Genomic DNA, 18,921 nt, shown 5'->3' with positions numbered 1-18,921 from the left:
TCGTAAATAATAATGATAAACCAGCCTTGATCTGTAACGCATTCGCTACTTAAATACACAGAAAGGCCCGATTCGCTTTTCACTCTCGTCTCGTTCAAACTCGACTCAGTTCCCGGCGAGTTCGACTCGGAGATTTTTTCTTTCCCCCCAAAAAAAAACCGAAGAAGGAAGCGAGATGGCGAGCGAGCTGATCAACCGGCGACACGAGGCGGATCAAGCCGGCGCCGATGCGTACTACCCGAGACCTCCCAAACGGTGGCTCTCCGCGTCCCGTCCGATGCGTTACATGCTCCGCGAACAGAGACTCATCTTCGTCCTCGTCGGAATCGCAATCGCGACGTTAGCGTTCACGATCTTCCCCCGCTCCACCCGATCCATCTCTTATTCCGATCCGTTCGCCGGCTACGGAATCAAACCCGAGGAGTCGCACGTTCCGGCCCAGAGGAGGCCCAGCGTCGAGTACAGGAGCCGGATCGGGTCAACGGGGGGGAAAATCCCGCTGGGATTGAAACGCAAGGGGCTGAGAGTGGTCGTGACGGGCGGCGCGGGGTTCGTGGGGTCGCATCTGGTGGATCGGCTGATGGAGAGGGGAGACACGGTGATCGTGGTGGATAACTTCTTCACGGGGAGTAAAGAGAACGTGATGCATCATTTCGGGAACCCTAACTTCGAGCTCATACGCCACGACGTCGTCGAGCCCATTCTTCTTGAGGTGGATCAGATCTATCACTTGGCCTGCCCTGCCTCCCCTGTTCACTACAAGTTCAATCCCGTCAAGACTATCATATCCTTTTTTTCTTAGATTATTATTATTTTTTTAATTGAATTTTGTTTTGGGAGATATGGAATGTTGTGTGTGTTTCTTTGACTCGATGTGTACAAGACGAATGTGGTTGGGACGTTGAACATGCTTGGTTTGGCCAAGAGAGTGGGTGCTAGGTTTCTACTGACGAGTACTAGCGAGGTTTACGGTGATCCTCTTCAGCATCCTCAGGTCGAGACTTACTGGGGCAACGTTAATCCTATTGGTAATCCTTCAAATTCGCGTGCTCTGTTTTGCTTGTTTTTTTTCATTCATTGGTTGTGTTCTTGAATCGGAATCTGAAACATATTCCACCGTGATTTGACACGACGACGTTTGGAGCTTCTCTGTCTTTTAGTTTCTTTCTTTCAGTGTGTCGGAAAATGCGCACGTTAGGGAGAGAGAGTTGTAAGACAGGTGTTTTGTGGTGTGTCTGATGGGCGTTCCTTTCGGATCTGGTCCCCATCTATTTACGGTCAAACCATTGAACCGTGAAAAACGGGTCTTATACGTTTCTCTATCTTAGACGCAGCCACCACCACACTGACTGCTAGCCTGACATTTCGTTAATATGCTTCCAAATTCGAGAGCTTTTAATGATTTTGCTTCTACGCAACTCATTTTACTGACACACTCGCGTTTACTTGGCCGTTATTGACTGTGTTCTTTGAATTGTTCTCGAGTCTTCTTAAAACGTGGTGAAATCATGTTTCTTTGTGCTTTGATTCATGACTGATGTGGTTGTTATGGTCTGGAACAGGTGTTCGTAGTTGCTACGACGAAGGAAAGCGCACGGCAGAGACTTTGGCCATGGACTATCACCGTGGAGCCAATGTTGAGGTTGGTTTTTTTTTTTTCCTTTTTCATTTTCCCTCCCGTTCAAGCCAAGTTATGTTTATGTCTAGTAACTGATGCGAAAAAAGAGACGGAGTACACGTTTCAGTGACTAACTTTTTGTCTGCCTTGTTTGATTGTGGTCACAGGTCAGGATTGCTAGGATCTTCAACACATATGGTCCAAGAATGTGTATAGATGATGGGCGTGTTGTCAGCAACTTTGTTGCGCAGGTTGGTCAATAATCTAGTGGCACGAATAGTAAATGATTTTAAGATTGGTTTAGTGGATCATGAGAGTAATGATGGTCTGAATTGGTAATACTTGAACAGGCACTAAGGAAAGAACCTATGACTGTTTATGGTGATGGGAAGCAGACAAGAAGTTTCCAGTTTGTTTCTGATCTGGTAAACCCTCTACTTTTTCTCCCGCAAAGAACGATTCGATTAGAGTACTACAAATGGCTAGGACAATATCTTTTATTATGTCATCTCTTTGTTCTAACTTAAGATTTATTCTTACGTTCGTGTGGGAAAGTGGAAAACCAAAAACAAATTGGTAGGTTGTCAAAAGCTTTTGCAGTATCAGACCTTTTAAGTTATTTTTCTATTTACTGGGAGCCACACTTTGGCGTAGAAAGAGTTCTTTAGGATGAGAGAGAGAGAGAGAAAAAAAGAAACAGGGAAAGTTAATTTGTGTCGAGTGAGCTCACATGCTATTGTAATTTGTAAGAGAGTGTGTTGTGGGATCTAACAACAAAAGGCTTTAAACGTGAGACTCAAATCTCTGAGAGATATAAAACGGTACCCACTTTAGCAAATCTTATGACAATGGGAGGGTATCAGAATCATGTGACAAAGGACCACATGGAGCCTGAATATTTTTGCCCGTTTGTCCTGGTTATTTTTTGGCTGTTGATTCTGTTGTACTGAATCTAGTTTTGTGTTACTGTGATGCATAAAGGTTGAAGGTCTGATGAGATTGATGGAAGGAGAACATGTAGGGCCATTTAACCTGGGTAACCCTGGTGAATTCACCATGCTCGAGCTTGCTAAGGTCTCTTTCTATACATACATACATAGTAAAACCTTTTTGAGTTCTTTACATTGAACCCTGGTGGATGTTGATGTCTTTGATTTTGGTTTGCAGGTGGTGCAAGAGACGATAGATCCAAACGCAAACATAGAGTTCAGACCAAACACAGAAGATGACCCTCACAAGAGAAAGCCAGACATCACAAAGGCCAAAGAGCTTTTAGGATGGGAACCAAAGGTGTCTCTTCGTCAGGGACTCCCTCTCATGGTGAAAGACTTCCGTCAACGTATCTTTGGTGACCAGAAGGAAGGCTCCTCCGCGACTGCAACAACCACCAAAACAACCTCAGCTTGAGCAAACGCAGATGCTAGTAGCTGCCATAGTGGTTTATAACCAGAAATCATAAGCCACTGCTTGCAGCCACAATGTGGAGCTTCGTTTCATAAGATTTATTTTGTTTTTGATTTTTCTATTTTGATATAATATTCGTGTAACGTAGAGTAAGAGTGGTGCCTCTACTATATTCATGGGACCTCACTACAGTTTAAGGAAAGCTTTTGCCTTTTGCAATTAGTAAAAGTTTTGTGATCACAACAACTCACAACATAGCTGCTGCGCTTTAGTCAACAACAAGACAACAGTAGATTTAAGACTCAAAATGAAGGACTTCTATCTGAAGCAATAGAACATTGAATGTAACTTGTCTAGTTAAGAAAAAACTCGTCTTTTGTAATTTTAAAGTTTAGTGGCATTACTCAACGGTGTATCTTTAGTCATAAGAGATAGGAAGTCAAAAAATACAAGGAAGCGCTAGATTTAAGACACAATAGTCAAAGATGGTTTATAACCAGAAATCATAAGCCTCCGCGACTGCAACAACCACCAAAACAACCTCAGCTTGAGCAAACGCAGATGCTAGTAGCTGCCATAGTGGTTTATAACCAGAAATCATAAGCCACTGCTTGCAGCCACAATGTGGAGCTTCGTTTCATAAGATTTATTTTGTTTTTGATTTTTCTATTTTGATATAATATTCGTGTAACGTAGAGTAAGAGTGGTGCCTCTACTATATTCATGGGACCTCACTACAGTTTAAGGAAAGCTTTTGCCTTTTGCAATTAGTAAAAGTTTTGTGATCACAACAACTCACAACATAGCTGCTGCGCTTTAGTCAACAACAAGACAACAGTAGATTTAAGACTCAAAATGAAGGACTTCTATCTGAAGCAATAGAACATTGAATGTAACTTGTCTAGTTAAGAAAAAACTCGTCTTTTGTAATTTTAAAGTTTAGTGGCATTACTCAACGGTGTATCTTTAGTCATAAGAGATAGGAAGTCAAAAAATACAAGGAAGCGCTAGATTTAAGACACAATAGTCAAAGATGTTATCTCCTCTGATACAACCATAAAGATTTTGATGAGAAAAAAACAAGTACAAGCAGGTGACATCTCTCTCTCTCTCTCTCACTTGGGATTCCTGAGGACGATAATGACAGAGTCCCCACGGAGAAACATCTTGCTGATGAAGCGATCTCTGTTGACGGGAAGAGCCTTCTTCTTTCCTTTTCCAGTTTTAGGAACCTAAAAGAAACCATAGATAGAAGAACCCCCCATGTAAGAAACCAAAGGACTTTCAATAGAAAATAGAAAAAAATAGATACAAAGAAAGGCTTTCTTTACCTCAGTCCACATTTCTCTGACGTTTTCGAGAACCATGTTGCAGTGCCTGTCAAAAGCTCTAACACGTCCAAGGAGTTTCCTGTTGTTGCGGCAATTGATGAGCACCTGAGTGTTGTTCTTAACACTCATCATCAGTACAGAAAGGGGTCCCGTGTTGAACTCCTCCTCTTCCGTCTTTCCCTGCTAATCAAAGTACAATGAGGGACTATAATATAAATCAATCAACAATGCCTCCAACACCAGAAACATTCACAAAACTAAAACTCTATGACTATCTCTGAGCAGACACAAGATTCAACAAGACAATTCTCACAACAGTGCATCTGATCTACTACTAGCATAACCTCTACAAGCTACAGAACCATAAACCATTAAACGAGAGAGATTTTACTTACGTTGGTGGTATCCTCTTCCATTGGCCTACTGCAAAAAACACGAAACCAAAATAAGAGTGTTAGAAGAGAGAACAATCTTTGATTCAATTAAGAAATTATAAAACTAGCAGACGAAGCGAAGAACCCTCCTACCTCATGTTGACTCGAACAGAACTCCGACGCAGATCCAAGAAATTAGGGTTTTATCAGCTAAATCACGCTCCAGGCGGTGTCGAGAGTTGGAGAGTACATGGCGGTTAAAAGAGGGCTGCTTCTAAAGGCCCACAGAACTATTGAGCCTACGTATTATTACACATATAGAGGACTTAAGCTAAGATAGCCCATTAACTATTCAACTACTTCACTAATAGCCCAAAGATTTCAGCTTTTTCACACTATTATATGCATATTATTTATTTAATTTTTAAATATTTTAAATCTATTTAGCAAACATTTATTTTTTAGTATTTATTTCATATAGAAATGCTTTTATATAGCTTGTACATTGTGTACCTATTTTGTGTGTTCTTGAAAAGATTTTTATGTAATCTAGTAAGCAAAATTGTTTTTTTTTTCCATCAAAAGAGCAAAATTGTTATAGACCTAATAGACAACCTCAAAAATATCTCATAATTTTTTTTGAAAAGGAGAGAATTTTTTTTTAGATATCTTTGAAAATCCTTTTATCATGTATTTATATATTAATGGATTTTTTTAACATCTGATTAGTTAAGCTATTACAACGATGAAAAATATTACATAGACGATTTTACAGCCGACAATTCTACCATCATATGAGAATGCACGTATGACTGCATCGCTCCGAGCCGTCCTATGAGATCCATGTTCGATGATACGCCCTTGCACCATGCTGAATAGCTCTTGTAACCATTTTTCTCCATGATCTGCATAATTTGCGTTTTTTTTTGTTTGAACCCCATGCTTCCTGGTGTAGAAGCATTAATGAACCCTTAGTTAAACCACTGGACTAAAGAGGCTTCCACAATATTAAGGTTTGGTTTTGTTTTCTTTTTAACACTAATTTATTATGATATTACAATTATGAGAAAGATTACATAAACGATTTGACAATCGACAATACTAACTGTCTTATGAGGATATACGTCTAAATATCAAATTTTAATCAAGTAACTAAGTTTTATGGAAAATACTTTTTTTTTTTTGAAACAATGGAAAATACTTATATTATTAAGTTTAGATGATAAATAATTTTATTTTTTAGACCCTGATATTTTTAAGTAGGGCCTTGAACAAGAACAAGGCTTGATACAAAATGAACACAAAGGAAACAGATTATTTTCTGCAGTGATTAGGTTATTACATTGAAGATCGATGGACCAAACGGCGTCCACCACCGTTTAACCCACAAAGGAGACTAGCATATTGCCTTTTAGGTTTCCCTTGATCATTACAAGCGCCTTCCACGACCTTTCGAACGTTTGCGGTGACATCTCGAACCGGAGTGACAGTGAGCGAAGCAGAGTCGGCGGTACGATCATCAAGCCAAGTAATGATGTCAGCAAAAACAAGGTCAACGTTAGCGTCAGGCTCACCAGAAGTCAACCCGTGCCACATGCCTGGATAAAGTTTAATGGTTTTGTCACGTGAGCTTGCTTTCTCGAAGAGAGCTTTGCTTATCTCTGGATCGGTTAATATGTCTGCTTCACCGTGAAGAACAATGAAGGGTAACGTGATCTCGTGGAGACTGTCTTCCAGGTTCATGCTCGTTCTAAGCATCTCAAGTGCTGTTTTGAGCCTTGGTTTGTCTTGATATATCAGCTTGTTGTTCCTTATCTACATTATAGGAAGTTAGGAACCATGTTTTATTTAGGACATTTACTTTGGTCTCACGTAAGTAGTTTAGGTTTGAGTATACCTCTTCGCGCTTGACCGGATCTTTGAAGGCAGCATCGATAACATCTTTGGTGGGCACGATCTTCCATTTTGGTATAATCTCTTCAACTCTTGTTAGTAGATTAATCACTACTGGATGTGGTTTCGCCTTCTCTGATATCTGCTCACACACTTAACTAGGTAAATGCTAACAAGTCTTGTTTGTAATTAATTGGATTTGTGTATCAACTTGGTTATAGAAGAAACGTGACACCTTACCTTACACATCGGAGCGACGAGAAGGGCACCATTCCAGAAAGAAGGATCTTTCTTGTGTAGCAACAAAGCAACCGCACCTCCCATTGATTCTCCATACAAGAATCTGCCTTTTTCTTTATATTCTTCCTGCGCTGAAATACACAAATATTATGTGCTAATAGTTAGTTTTATGGATGCATATCAGTACTAGAGATGATGCAAGAATATGTTATTTTTTCAGGTACCAGAGATGGAGGTGTAATAGTCATAGCAGTCGTTTACTATGTTACTGAACTTTTTGATGTAACAACGAGCTCCTTGGGATCGACCATGACCTTCGTAGTCCATTCCAAATACCGCATATCCTGCTGAAGCCAGCCTTATCCCGCATTCTAATCCAAACATAAACAACTATCATTGACTAATCCCTTACAAATGGGGAACAAAAGAACTGAAATCATGCCTAACTACTTTTTGTTTTCTTCTTCATGTGTATATAGTTTGTTATAGTAAACTATAGTGATTAATGTGTGTCTTCAACTCAAACAGTAGATGGTAAAGCAGTGTCTGCTCACCTGGCTCTATGTTAGCTGAGAGAAGCAATTATTATTTTGTAAGTAAAATTAAATGTGGCACAGATTCAAGAAACATGATTAGTTGTCAAAGACGACAATCAATGAAGGCCGGTCACGAGTTTCTCGTTGTGCAAAGGGCTGAGAGAAACGGAACTAAATATTTAGATCCGTGGGGACTCTATTATATACTCTCGAGATTTTTTTTTTGCCAACAACTTATTTACTTCTATTGTTAGGTACACAATCACGTTGATCATTATTGGATACAATTAGAGACACCATGACCATACCTCCATAACCTTTTACTAATTAAAGCTATGACTATTTTTTATTATCTACTATACTACTTCCTCCATAACACTCGGTCACCATAAATCAGAGCAAAGCAAAAAAAAGAAAGATGAGGATAGTGTTAACGTTTCCCCAAAATAAGGGGTGTAAAATAGTATATATATTTAGACGTGAAGATGTGGAGAATGTAGGTGTAATGGGGTCAAAGAACACGTGGAGAATGTAGATGAATAACAAAGACTAAATCATAAGTACGAAGCAGACATAGGTGTAATGGTCATACCTTGCAACTAACAACAGCTTTTGTTATAAATTTCTTTCTATCTGCTACTTATAAAAAGAGGGGTCATTATCTTTTTATTTGTTTCAAAGTATATTGTAATCGTCCACTTTATACTATAGAAACAACAATCTTTTTGTTATGTCTATTCTTTTCTTATAAAATCCCCTATTAGATTAGAGATCGGATCTGCAATAACTACATGGTAGATACTACGCACAAGTTTCAATTCAAGAGAAAAGAAAAATCATGGATTATATATCACACAAAAAGCTGATAATTAATTATTTTTAATTTAAATCCGATCTGCATGCATGTCGGTGTAACAAACGCTCAACATATTAAGCAAACAAACAAACAAAACTTGGACTATAGATCACAGTTATTCTACAGATAGTAGCTCTTAATTAACTACGATTTCCAGTAAAAACATCAGACCATGCAAATAAGTATATATGCAAGTTTACACCAAAAAAAAAAAGAAGTATATATGCAAGTTGCAACACACATGTTTTAATTTTATGGTTTAATCGAATAAGATTATTTCTTAGTTTGTTTGGGGTAGACCAGATGACCGTGGAGAGAGGAGGGGCATTAAAGGAGAGTAAAGATGATAATTAAATACCTCTCATGAAGCCACTGCACTCCATCCCGTAGCCTGCCGCACATTGATCAATTCTTCTTTTTTTATTTGTGATTAAATAATTAAAACACTTATAAAATAGGGTAGGTTTTTTTTAAGAATTAAAATAGGGTAGTTGATGAACTTAAAAGAAAATATTCAATGAACAAGGAGAAGAAGAAGGTGTTACCATGGCAGAGGAAGATGAGAGCTTTGGGAGGAGAAGTGGATGGAACCCATCTGCAAGCGAACAGCTCAACGTCTCTCGAGTTTCTTATGCATTCCTGTTTAGTAGTAAAAAAAAAACAAGAAGGTTGTTTTGTGTTTTCTGATATAGAGAGATTATTGTAAGACAAATAATCAAGGATCCGAAGAGAGAGACCTCTTGGTAATCAAACTTGAACTTCATCAAGCTCTTTCGTTAGTGTATACAATATACTTTGAAATATTATTTTCGTTTTATCGCTGCCCGGTAGAAGAAGAGAGAAAACGAGCTAAACTGCGTTTCAGAGAGAGAAACCTGGGTGGAGGCGGTTATATATAATTTACAGATATTGATGATACTTTTTTTTATTTCTATTTTTACCTATATTTCTCAACGAATTAAAAGACATTTAAATTTTAGTGAAATAATTTAGACATTTGAAAAAAAAAAGTTGACAAAAGAGGAGATAAAAAAAAAGTCCTCTCTCAAACAGTAATGGCGAACCCCTGGTTCCCATCCAACGGTGTCTCCGGCCTATCTCCGTCGCTTCTCACCTCTGGTGACAGCTCCAGCCCCTTCCCCCTCATCCCCCCCGACCCCCCTGACCCCGATTTCCCCCCCCTCTCCTCCGCCTCTCCCAAATCCACCCGAGCCTCATCGCAAACTGCCAGACCTACTTGGCCTGCGGTGAAATCTTCCACCCCCAAAACTGTTGCTGGTCCCAATTCCCTCTCACCAGCTCCTGTACTAACTGGCTCCTCTAAACCTACTGATCCCAGATCTAGTATCACTTTCCCCGTGAACTTCAAAATTCTCCAACCAAAGCACTCTTCCCCTATTCAAACCAATAAAGCTTCAAGCCCATCATCTAACCTTCCTCACCAAACAACTGCGTCTTTTTCCAAACCGTTATCTGCTGCAACCTCAAACTATATCCTCAATTCTGAAAAAAACCCCTTTGCTACAGTGAACCCTAATCCTGTTAGCGCTTCTGCCGATCCGCCTCCAGCAACTGACCGTAAATCCACTACAACCCTTCCTACCGTAAACCCTCCCACTAAAAAAGCCCCACCAACTACAGCTGAACCCACTCAAGATAACCCCCCTAATCAACCGACTGCTTCAACTTCCCCCCTGCTAGAAAAGATTAGGAAACAAGAGGATAAGTCCCTGAAACGTCTAGCTCCGGTCACATTGTTAGAGAAAGGCGTGCCTCGAGTTCTCATTCCTGATAGTGTATTCCAAATAGGTGCTGAAATCCACAAGGATTTTATAATCTGTTACTTCAACGGAAAGATTCCCCCCTACACCCAAATACAGAGTGTTTTAAGCCATATGTGGGGTAAAGGAAAGCGAGTCGAGATCCACATGAATCCATTATCACGGTCCATGTTGGTGAGGATACCTTCTGATTATCTCAGACAAAAAATACTAGATAAATCTGCTTGGTATGTGGGCGACTCCATGTTTCAGGCAGTGCAATGGTCCTCCTCTGCTTCGACTTCGCCACCTAACCTTGAATCGATCCAAATTTGGGCGCATTTAACAGGTGTTCCTCTAGATCTCCGTCACCAACAAGGATTGAGTTTGGTTGCAGGACTTGTGGGCGAACCAAAAGAGACGGATGACTTTACAAAAAACTTGGTGAGTCTTACGCTCTCACATGTAAAAGTCGCTGTCAACCTCACAAAACCCCTTCCGAGTGTTGTAGAGTTTGTGCGACAAAGTGGTGAAGTGGTAGAGGTTCAGGTGACTTATCCTTGGGTTCCACCGACTTGTACCTACTGCAAAGAACTCGGTCATGTGTCTAGAAACTGTCTCCAAGCACCGCCACCACTGAATACTTCGGAAACTCCTGCAAAGAAGGCGCAAAATGCACCATCAGCTTCCCAAAAAGGAAAAAAAGTTGCTGCTCCTACTGTCGCTCCTACTGTCGCTCATTCTACTTCTAATCTCCCGCCCCATTCAGCTTCAGGTTCCACCCATGCCTCTGCCTCCACCTCCTCCTCCTTCTTCCAACCTGAAGTAAACCTCCCTCCCAAACCAGTAACCATTGCCACTCCCTTTCAAACCCCACGGAAAAATTTCCCTCCTTCTCCTGCTCTAGCCCATGTCCCCAAGCCTTTGACTTCGCCACTAACTTCTATCATCCCTTCTACCCCTCCAAGCCCACCAGACACCTTCCTTACCCCTTCCTTAAAACGGCCCCGCCCTGACCCTGACCAAAAACCTTTCCCCTCCTTCACCGCCCAGCTATCATACTTTTCCACCATCTCTTCATCTAATTCCCTCCCCCTAGCTCTTCCTGCTCCCTCTTTTGTAAACCATTCTTCTAACCCTTTTACTGTTTTGGACCCTGATGGTTCTCTTCACCATGAAGAGACCATTGACTAATCCCTATGTATAGTAAACTATTTTTTTGGAATGTCCGTGGTCTAAATGACCCGGATAAGCATAAGCCATTATCTAATTGGTTATCTACCTATCAGCCACTTTTTGGAGCTATTTTGGAGACACACATCAAGGACCATAACTTAAACTACGTGATGAGCAAGGTTTGCAGAGGCTGGAACTTTACCTCTAACCACTCGGAAGATGCAGACGGACGGATTATACTCATCTGGAAAGACTCGGTGGCGGTCAGAGTCCTGCAGCAATCTAGACAGTCTGTTACTTGTGAAGTAAAGCTTCCTGGCTCCCCTCAATTTGTGTTCACTGCTATCTACGCAGAAAATGAGAGAGCAGACCGAAATGATCTTTGGGTGGAGCTTCTAAGCTTATATCAAACCTACTCCTTGGACACGGTACCTTGGATTCTAGGAGGGGACTTCAACCAAATCATCCACCCTGCTGAACATTCCCTTCCTGAAGTTAGCTCTCTCACAAGTGATATGGTTGAACTCCGAGACTGCTTCACTCAAATGGGGATTTATGATTTGCGGTTCCAGGGATCTCTGTTTACTTGGTCCAATCATCGACCAGAAGATCCTATCACCAAAAAACTCGACAGGCTTCTGATCAATAACCCGGTTCTCACCTTGTTCCCCAACTGCTCAGCCTTCTTTCACCCTACCCTAACTTCAGACCATTGCCCTTGTACCCTGGACCTAGCCACAAAAATCCCAGCCGCTGGAAACCGCCCTTTCAAGTTCTATAATTACCTAACCAAACACCCAAGCTTCAACCAGGTTGTGATCGATGCGTGGACACAGGCCGGAGACACTGTTTGGAACCTTACTGCTTTGTACTGGAAACAAAAACAGATAAAGAGTGACTTGAAACACTTAAATCGAGAGAATTTTTCACAAATACAAGTGAGAGTGAGTGAAGCTAACCGTTTACTTTTAGATGTGCAGGTACTAGCCCTGAATACTCCTTCCACTCACCTCTTTGAAATGGAGAAACAAGCACTACAAACCTGGAACTTCCTACGAGGCATAGAGGAGAGTTACTTCAGACAACGCTCAAGAGTCAACTGGTTAAAGGAAGGGGATCAGAATACCACCTTCTTCTTTAGGATGGTCCAAGCACGGATGAATTTCAATTTCATACGATCCTTCTTACTTCCTTCAGGTGTCATAATATCAGACCCCATCCAGATGAGCGTCCATGCCGTTACTCACTTCCAACAAATACTCGGACCATCCCCTGCGCCTGTCTTGGGAGTGCTCTCCACTACGCAATGGTTCCACTCTTTGACAGACTTCGCTTGCCCCTCAGAACTCGCTGCTCAAATGACCGCGTTGCCCACAGCTGATGAGATAAGATCAGTCATGTTCAAGCTCAATCAGAACAAGGCGCCCGGACCTGACGGGCTCACTTCTGGGTTTTACAAAGCTTCTTGGAACATCTTAGGTGGTGAAGTCACTGAATCAATCCGACACTTCTTCATCAGCTCCTTCATGCCTGCATCCACAAACGCAACCATACTTTCTCTGATCCCCAAACACCCTGGCGCATCTCTGATCACGGAATACCGGCCTATCTCCTGTCTGAATACAATTTATAAGGTGGTCTCACGCCTACTTGTTAAGAGACTGAAGCCAATCCTTGCAGATTTGATCGTCCCGAATCAGACCGCCTTCGTGAAAGGGAGATTATTGGTTGAGAATACATCATTGGCTGGAGAGCTGGTTCAAGGTTACCATAAGAACACTGAGCCAAAGAGGATCACAATAAAAGTAGACATAGCAAAGGCCTTTGATACCTTATCATGGCCTTTCTTGTTCTCTTGTCTTCAAGCTATAGACGTTCCTACTCAGCTTCTGCGGTGGCTAAGAGCTTGCATCTGTCACACGAACTTCACTGTGGGTTACAACGGTTATGTAAATGGCTACTTCAAAGGTACTAGGGGGCTTCGTCAGGGAGATCCTCTTTCGCCTTATCTCTTCGTAATTGCCATGAACGTTCTCTCCTTCATGCTCAACCAGGCTGCTAGAGACATGAAATTCAACTATCATCAGAAATGCGAAGGCTCTAAACTTACTCATTTATGTTTTGCTGATGATTTGCTTATCTTTATAGATGGTTCTCTCAGCTCTGTCCAAGCCGTGCTTCAAGTACTACGCGAGTTTGAGCTTCGTTCTGGTCTAGCCGTGAGTGTGCAAAAGTCTTCCTTCTTCGCATCAGGCCTCTCCACTGCTGAAACAGACCTTATCCAATTCTCAACAGGCATGCCTATGGGTGCTTTGCCGGTTCGGTATCTCGGTGTTCCTTTATGCACAAAAAAACTGTCAATGCTCCACTGCGAGGTCCTGATGCAACAGATAAAAAGCAGGTTGTCATCTTGGAGTGCCAAATCTCTATCATTTGCTGGTCGGCTACTGCTTATCAAAACGGTCATTACTGGCATCATGACGTTTTGGTGCTCCACTTTCATCCTCCCTCAAGCTTGTGTGAAGCGCATCAACTCCTTATGTGGTGTTTTCCTTTGGAAAGGGGACATAGAAGAACATCATTCAGCGAGAGTGTCATGGGACCTTGTAACTAAACCGAAGCGGGAAGGAGGCTTAGGAATAAAAAACTTTAAAGTGTGGAACAAGGCGTGCTGTCTGAAGTTAATATGGTTATTGTTCTTTCAAGCGGGATCAGTATGGGTTGCTTGGTTCAAGGAGGAGGTATTAGATGGCTGCTTAAGTAACCTTTGGATCACAGCCCCGAGCAGACGCTTCTCTTGGCAGGTTAAAAAGCTTCTTAAACTGAGCCAGTCCTTGTATGGTTGGATCAAGCTGCGTGTAGAGAATGGTCGGTCCTGCAGGTTCTGGACTGATAATTGGTCACCCTATGGAGACTTGCGATCATACTTGGGCATCAATGGAGACTCGGGCCTGGGTATTCCTTTAGATGCGACACTAGCTTCACTACATCGAGGTAATCACTGGCGAATTCCACCTGCAAGGTCAGAGAATCTCGTTAACATCCATGTTCTACTCACAGCCACTACTCTCACCGATTCACAAGATTACTATGCATGGGAAGTGGATGGAAAAAAGAGCTCCACTTATAGTACAGGCATTGTTTACGAACAACTCAGTGATGCAGGAACCTTAGTATCTTGGCTCTACTCTGTTTGGAACAAAGGTGGAATCCATAGACATAATTTCTTGGCTTGGTTATTTGTACTGAATCGCTGTCCGACTAAGGACAGAATCTTGGGCTGGGGTCTCCAAACGTCTCCTACATGTGTTCTCTGCAACTGTTTTCCAGAAAGTCGAAACCATCTCTTCTTTGACTGTCATTATGCCTGGAGTATTTGGGGAACCTTAGCCTCGCGATGTGGAGTTCAGCCAGAAAGGTCGTGGGATCGTGTATTGGGACAACTTCAGGCGCAGAGCAGAAATTCGTTGACGGGAACTCTGCTTCGTCTCTGCTGGCAGGCTTGCATCTACTGGACTTGGACAGAGAGAAACGACCGTTTGCATCAACAGACTTTCCGGACACCAGAAAGCGTCTCGCGGACCTTAGTGAGGCAGATCACAGATAGGATCTCTTCTCTAAGAGATTCAAACCCTGCAGTAGCTTCTTCTCTCATGCAGCAATGGCTGGCGTAATCGTTTCCTCCTCCACCCCTACGCTCCTCTGCATCGTGATCATCGCTCCATAAACCGTTCAGCCTCTAGTTTAATGGGTTTTTTTTTTTAAAAAAAAAAAGACTCTTGGTCCTTTATTGTGTGTCTAACTAACTGGTCTTCTGGGCTCTAAAACATTAGCTTATGGCTTGTAATTTTTTATTTCTCCTGCATTTTAATATGAAAGCTATGTTCAAAAAAAAAAAAAAAAAAAAAAAGAAATAATTTAGAAAAGAAAACAATAGTTTGTGTTTAAAAACAATCCACAGTCCATTGTGGTCTGGATTTGGGCTTTAATGTTTTTGGGAAGGTAGGTGTTTGGATAGATGTTTACCTATTTATGGGTCTGTGAAGAGATGGATTTGTCATGTGTACTATTTGCATTTTGAACATATATATCATCAAATGACCCCCAAAAAAAGAACTGGGCGTGTGAATTAGAACAGCATTAGATGCGGTATATTTTTGAAGGACAAATGAAAGCTGCTAACTTCACTTAGTTTTTGGTAATAGTAACACTATTAGCTATTCTCCTTTTAGCAACTCTGGTCATCTCAAACAACTAAGTTGAGTAGTTAAATTCACTGGGCAAAATTATAACTCTAAGCACGGGTTCATTGTTTTAATATGCAAAAACGGATCAGTAAATAAGAAAATAATAATCTCAAAAGTAAAATGTCTTAACAAAAACTGCATAAAATCCTCAAGTGTGCAACATCGATAGTAAGAGCATAAAGTTTTAAAGTATCCCAAGAAATCGCTAAACAAAAACATAACTCAAACGAGGTGCTCCGCTTAGTTCATTCTCTGGGCAGCCTCCTTGGCAAGAACCCTCTCCTTAGCTTTGGTCTTGGCTTGAGACTTGGATCCCATGATGCCTCCTCCCCACTTCTTCCTGTACTCCTCGTACTTGTCGTTGAAGTTTGCCTATTCAAACCCAGACAAAAAAAAACGTTAGAAGATATACTCAACTCTTCTTCAAGAATTATACTACTAATCTTCAATTGTCACACAGTTCAAGTTGAGCCAGTTTTTTATTCACCTTGATGGCTTCAAGGATTTTGCTGAACTCGAGTTTGTCCTCGTTCTTAACAGTGGTCAAACACAAGCAAGCAGCAGTCTTCTGGTGAACAACCTGCAAGCAGATGCGAGCAATGAAACATCAATCAAAGGTGTAAGAGTGTATAAAAAGATAAAATACTAATTAAGTGTAAATAGTCGAATTGTATTTACCGTTCCAAGACGAGATTTGCCTTTGACAATGCAGTAAGGCACTTCCATCTTTCTGCAAAGAGCAGGCAACCAGACAACCAGCTCGATGGGGTCAACATCGTGTGCAATGACCACAAGCTGGGCCTTGTTCTGCTCGATGAGGTAAGTCACGTGGTTGAGACCATACTTAACAACGATGGGCTTCTTGGATTCAGAAGGCTTTCCCTCAGCCTCGGCTTGGGCCTTTTTCAAAAGACGATCCTTCTTAGCGGCCTTGTCCTCTGGCCTGTACTTCATCAGAACCTTGAAAAGCTGGGTAGCAAGGTTCTTGTCAAGAGTCTTGGTGAACTGGTTAAGAGCCGGAGGGACCTTGAGCCTCTGCTTGAGGATACGCTTCTGCCTTTGAAGACGGATGGACTTGGGCCATTTGATGTAACGAGTCAAGTCTTTCTTAGGAGGCAAGGCACCACCGATGCCAAATTGCTTTGGCCTTCTCTCAAACAGTGGATTCGTAACCTTATCCTGATAAAGAAGTAAAAAAAAAAACGAATAAGACAAGTGTATTGCATAATGTTTCTAGATGATGCCTTTAAGGAAACAAGATAAGAGCATTACCGTCTTCTTCTTCGCAGCTACTTTCACTCCCTTTTTGGGTGCCTACCCATTCAAAAAATGTCACAGAAACAGATCAAATGTTTCAGCATAGGAAACATATTAACGAATCTTCATTCATGTACTCATTTTATGCTAGTTAGTTACGAAGGTTAAGAACAAACAAAACATCGAGTAGAATGTGTGAATAGACGTACCATGGTCTCTTGTCAATTTCTGGAGTTAGACGGCGGAAGAGCGGCAAAGACTGTAACTAGGGTTCTTTTGTTATCCCTACTTATATAAAATATAAGACAGGTATGTGTTTTTCTTTGTTAAAGCCTTTCATGCAAAATGTATAAATACACTTGAAAAGCCCAAATCGTTGGCCCAATATATAAACCAGTACCAAAAATTTGTATGAGTGATATTATTTTCTTAATTTATAGAATACTGTATTCAGTTTTGTGTTAAAAAAATGGCACTTTAATTTAGATTTGCTGAAGATGAAAACAAAATAGCTATGCACTTCATTTGGTTAAACTACTAGTATCAGTGTTTGGATATTTGATTTGAATACTTAACTTTGCAAAAAACATTATACATTTTCCCACAAGTTTTAGTCACCCACTGATTCAAATAATGTTTTTGGTTCGGACAGAGTCTCTTTGAGTTTCACTTTCTTTTCTTAGCAAAGATTATTACAGAGGATGGTAAGACCAAAAAAATTGTGGTCTACAGAAGACCGACCATCTACTTGGTTCAGGTAACTAAATTTGTCTGTGAATCAGAGAGTTTGGTATGATCATCTGTCACGTTCCAGTTCCAGGACACAAGTGGTCTTGATGAATGGACTTATCCGAGACCTGCAATCAACAAAACCAACAACAGACAGATATATAAGGAGATTGTTTCGTAATGTTGACCGGTGAATGAGGAATGTGGATGCATTAGAGTTAATGTCAAGAGCAGAACTGGATGTGTTGTGAAATTCACACCTTAGTGTTGTTGTTGTTGTTTGAGATCAGTCCTGGTGGAATTAGCCAAAACACTAAAAATAGAGACGAGACCGGCGGTGGTAAGAACGTGAGACCAGTTTCTAGTGCGAAGAGCAACAGCTGCTCCAGCCACAGCTCCTCCGACCAAAGCATTCACCTGCAAAAAGGGTCCATCCAACTAACTAATCAACATCTACTACTTTCAGATCTTTGTATAACAAAAAAAAAAAAGGAAAAAGAAATAATCAATGGAGCTAACCCAATCACTCTTGCCTCGATATCGCTGAAGGCCACAGTTAGTCAGAGTAAAGATACCACTCACTATACCTGAAAATAAGACAATTCTAAGCAACCATTAAAGCAAAGAACATATAACCAAGTAGTAATATCACCAGCAACACTAAGTATGCCAACTAATCCAAAAAAACATAGAACCGAAGCATCTGCATTTGGCAACCAACAATCTAGTAGTACTCATCTTCGAAAAAGGAGACAAGAAGGGAGATATATACTTACCGCATTGAAACCCGATTTTGCCAATGGATTTTGCCTACCAAAATGAAAAAAAAGAGAATCCAACCCAGTTGACATGAGACAAATGGTTCATTTTCACAGAGAGAGCAAAGAGAGAGATAGGGTTTAGTTACCACATAGGAAGCCTGAGAAACGCCGCTTAAACCTGCCAACTTTTAACTCATCAGCAAGATGATTTTGATCCAGAATCTTAAAATAGATTAATAAAAAAACAGATATATATATATCTTGGATTTTATACCCAGTTTGCGAGCATTATGAGGTCCGGCGCAAAAGCCATATAATCCACCCGCCTGATTGATAGCAGATTCATTCATATAGGCACGTGCAAACATTGATTGATTGATAGCAGATTCTCTAGAGATTTGTAGATAATTACCGTGGAAACTCGGATAACTGACTCGACGGCGCGGGAAGAGCACGGCACGCCCGCAAGCAACTCCTCCTCCATCTCTCTCCTATTTCTTCTCCTCCCCCATACCAAAATCCTTTTTTGTATTCCGTCGAATCCCAATCTAATAAATTGAATCCGACCGGGGCCCAATTTTAATTCCGGTTTAGTTCGGTTTTTCTAAAAGTTGACCTTCTTTATCTTCTTCTTCTGATTCTCGTTCGGTTCCTTTCGAAACCAAGGAAGAAAAAACAATAATACTAGTTTCTTTTTCTTTTGGGCTCTTAAAGGGCTTATAAAATTATTGGTTTATTG

General features: G+C 41.0%; 5 protein-coding genes across 8 annotated transcripts; 1 reads left to right on the top strand and 4 right to left on the bottom strand.

The window, feature by feature from the left end:
* The first annotated feature begins 67 nt into the window (after positions 1 to 67).
* Positions 68 to 3,789, top strand: LOC106444888 (UDP-glucuronic acid decarboxylase 2-like). Of its 2 annotated transcripts, XM_048778266.1 has the most exons (8): positions 68 to 784; positions 881 to 1,028; positions 1,563 to 1,642; positions 1,786 to 1,869; positions 1,969 to 2,043; positions 2,600 to 2,692; positions 2,786 to 3,056; positions 3,605 to 3,789. In XM_048778266.1, exons 1-7 carry the CDS (start codon positions 176 to 178, stop codon positions 3,023 to 3,025), a joined length of 1,329 nt encoding a protein of 442 aa, XP_048634223.1. In that variant the 5' UTR covers positions 68 to 175; the 3' UTR covers positions 3,026 to 3,056; positions 3,605 to 3,789. The 2 variants fall into 2 exon arrangements, with proteins under 2 accessions (XP_048634223.1, XP_013741765.1); XM_013886311.3 differs by lacking the exon at positions 3,605 to 3,789 and having other exon boundaries at positions 2,786 to 3,241.
* A 181-nt stretch (positions 3,790 to 3,970) lies between these two features.
* Positions 3,971 to 5,023, bottom strand: LOC106444889 (small nuclear ribonucleoprotein Sm D2). 2 transcript variants are annotated; one of them, XM_013886313.3, is made up of 4 exons: positions 4,881 to 5,023; positions 4,749 to 4,776; positions 4,354 to 4,533; positions 3,971 to 4,254 (listed from the first exon to the last, which is right to left on the bottom strand). In XM_013886313.3, exons 1-4 carry the CDS (start codon positions 4,883 to 4,885, stop codon positions 4,138 to 4,140), a joined length of 330 nt encoding a protein of 109 aa, XP_013741767.1. In that variant the 5' UTR covers positions 4,886 to 5,023; the 3' UTR covers positions 3,971 to 4,137. The 2 variants fall into 2 exon arrangements, with proteins under 2 accessions (XP_013741767.1, XP_013741766.1); XM_013886312.3 differs by having other exon boundaries at positions 4,354 to 4,536; positions 4,881 to 5,020.
* An 895-nt stretch (positions 5,024 to 5,918) lies between these two features.
* On the bottom strand, positions 5,919 to 9,166 carry LOC106444887 (caffeoylshikimate esterase-like). 2 transcript variants are annotated; one of them, XM_048778264.1, is made up of 7 exons: positions 8,990 to 9,166; positions 8,798 to 8,891; positions 8,611 to 8,643; positions 7,085 to 7,231; positions 6,861 to 6,991; positions 6,625 to 6,762; positions 5,919 to 6,542 (listed from the first exon to the last, which is right to left on the bottom strand). In XM_048778264.1, exons 1-7 carry the CDS (start codon positions 9,014 to 9,016, stop codon positions 6,066 to 6,068), a joined length of 1,047 nt encoding a protein of 348 aa, XP_048634221.1. In that variant the 5' UTR covers positions 9,017 to 9,166; the 3' UTR covers positions 5,919 to 6,065. The 2 variants fall into 2 exon arrangements, with proteins under 2 accessions (XP_048634221.1, XP_048634222.1); XM_048778265.1 differs by lacking the exon at positions 8,611 to 8,643.
* Positions 9,167 to 15,520: 6,354 nt separating this feature from the next.
* On the bottom strand, positions 15,521 to 17,058 carry LOC106444885 (60S ribosomal protein L7a-1-like). Its single transcript, XM_013886309.3, has 5 exons — positions 16,902 to 17,058; positions 16,708 to 16,749; positions 16,114 to 16,614; positions 15,923 to 16,015; positions 15,521 to 15,807 (listed from the first exon to the last, which is right to left on the bottom strand). Exons 1-5 carry the CDS (start codon positions 16,902 to 16,904, stop codon positions 15,676 to 15,678), a joined length of 771 nt encoding a protein of 256 aa, XP_013741763.1. The 5' UTR covers positions 16,905 to 17,058; the 3' UTR covers positions 15,521 to 15,675.
* Positions 17,059 to 17,268: 210 nt separating this feature from the next.
* On the bottom strand, positions 17,269 to 18,836 carry LOC106449013 (outer envelope pore protein 16-4, chloroplastic). Its single transcript, XM_013890819.3, has 7 exons — positions 18,595 to 18,836; positions 18,457 to 18,508; positions 18,329 to 18,360; positions 18,198 to 18,231; positions 17,941 to 18,008; positions 17,682 to 17,838; positions 17,269 to 17,549 (listed from the first exon to the last, which is right to left on the bottom strand). Exons 1-6 carry the CDS (start codon positions 18,664 to 18,666, stop codon positions 17,683 to 17,685), a joined length of 414 nt encoding a protein of 137 aa, XP_013746273.1. The 5' UTR covers positions 18,667 to 18,836; the 3' UTR covers positions 17,269 to 17,549; position 17,682.
* Between the last annotated feature and the right edge of the window lie 85 nt (positions 18,837 to 18,921).

The sequence above is a fragment of the Brassica napus genome, chromosome A4 (assembly GCF_020379485.1).
Source record: "Brassica napus cultivar Da-Ae chromosome A4, Da-Ae, whole genome shotgun sequence".
NCBI classification, from domain to species: domain Eukaryota; kingdom Viridiplantae; phylum Streptophyta; class Magnoliopsida; order Brassicales; family Brassicaceae; genus Brassica; species Brassica napus.
The sequence above is the reverse complement of the archived record's forward strand: the minus strand, read 5'-3'. Positions and strand labels throughout refer to the sequence as shown.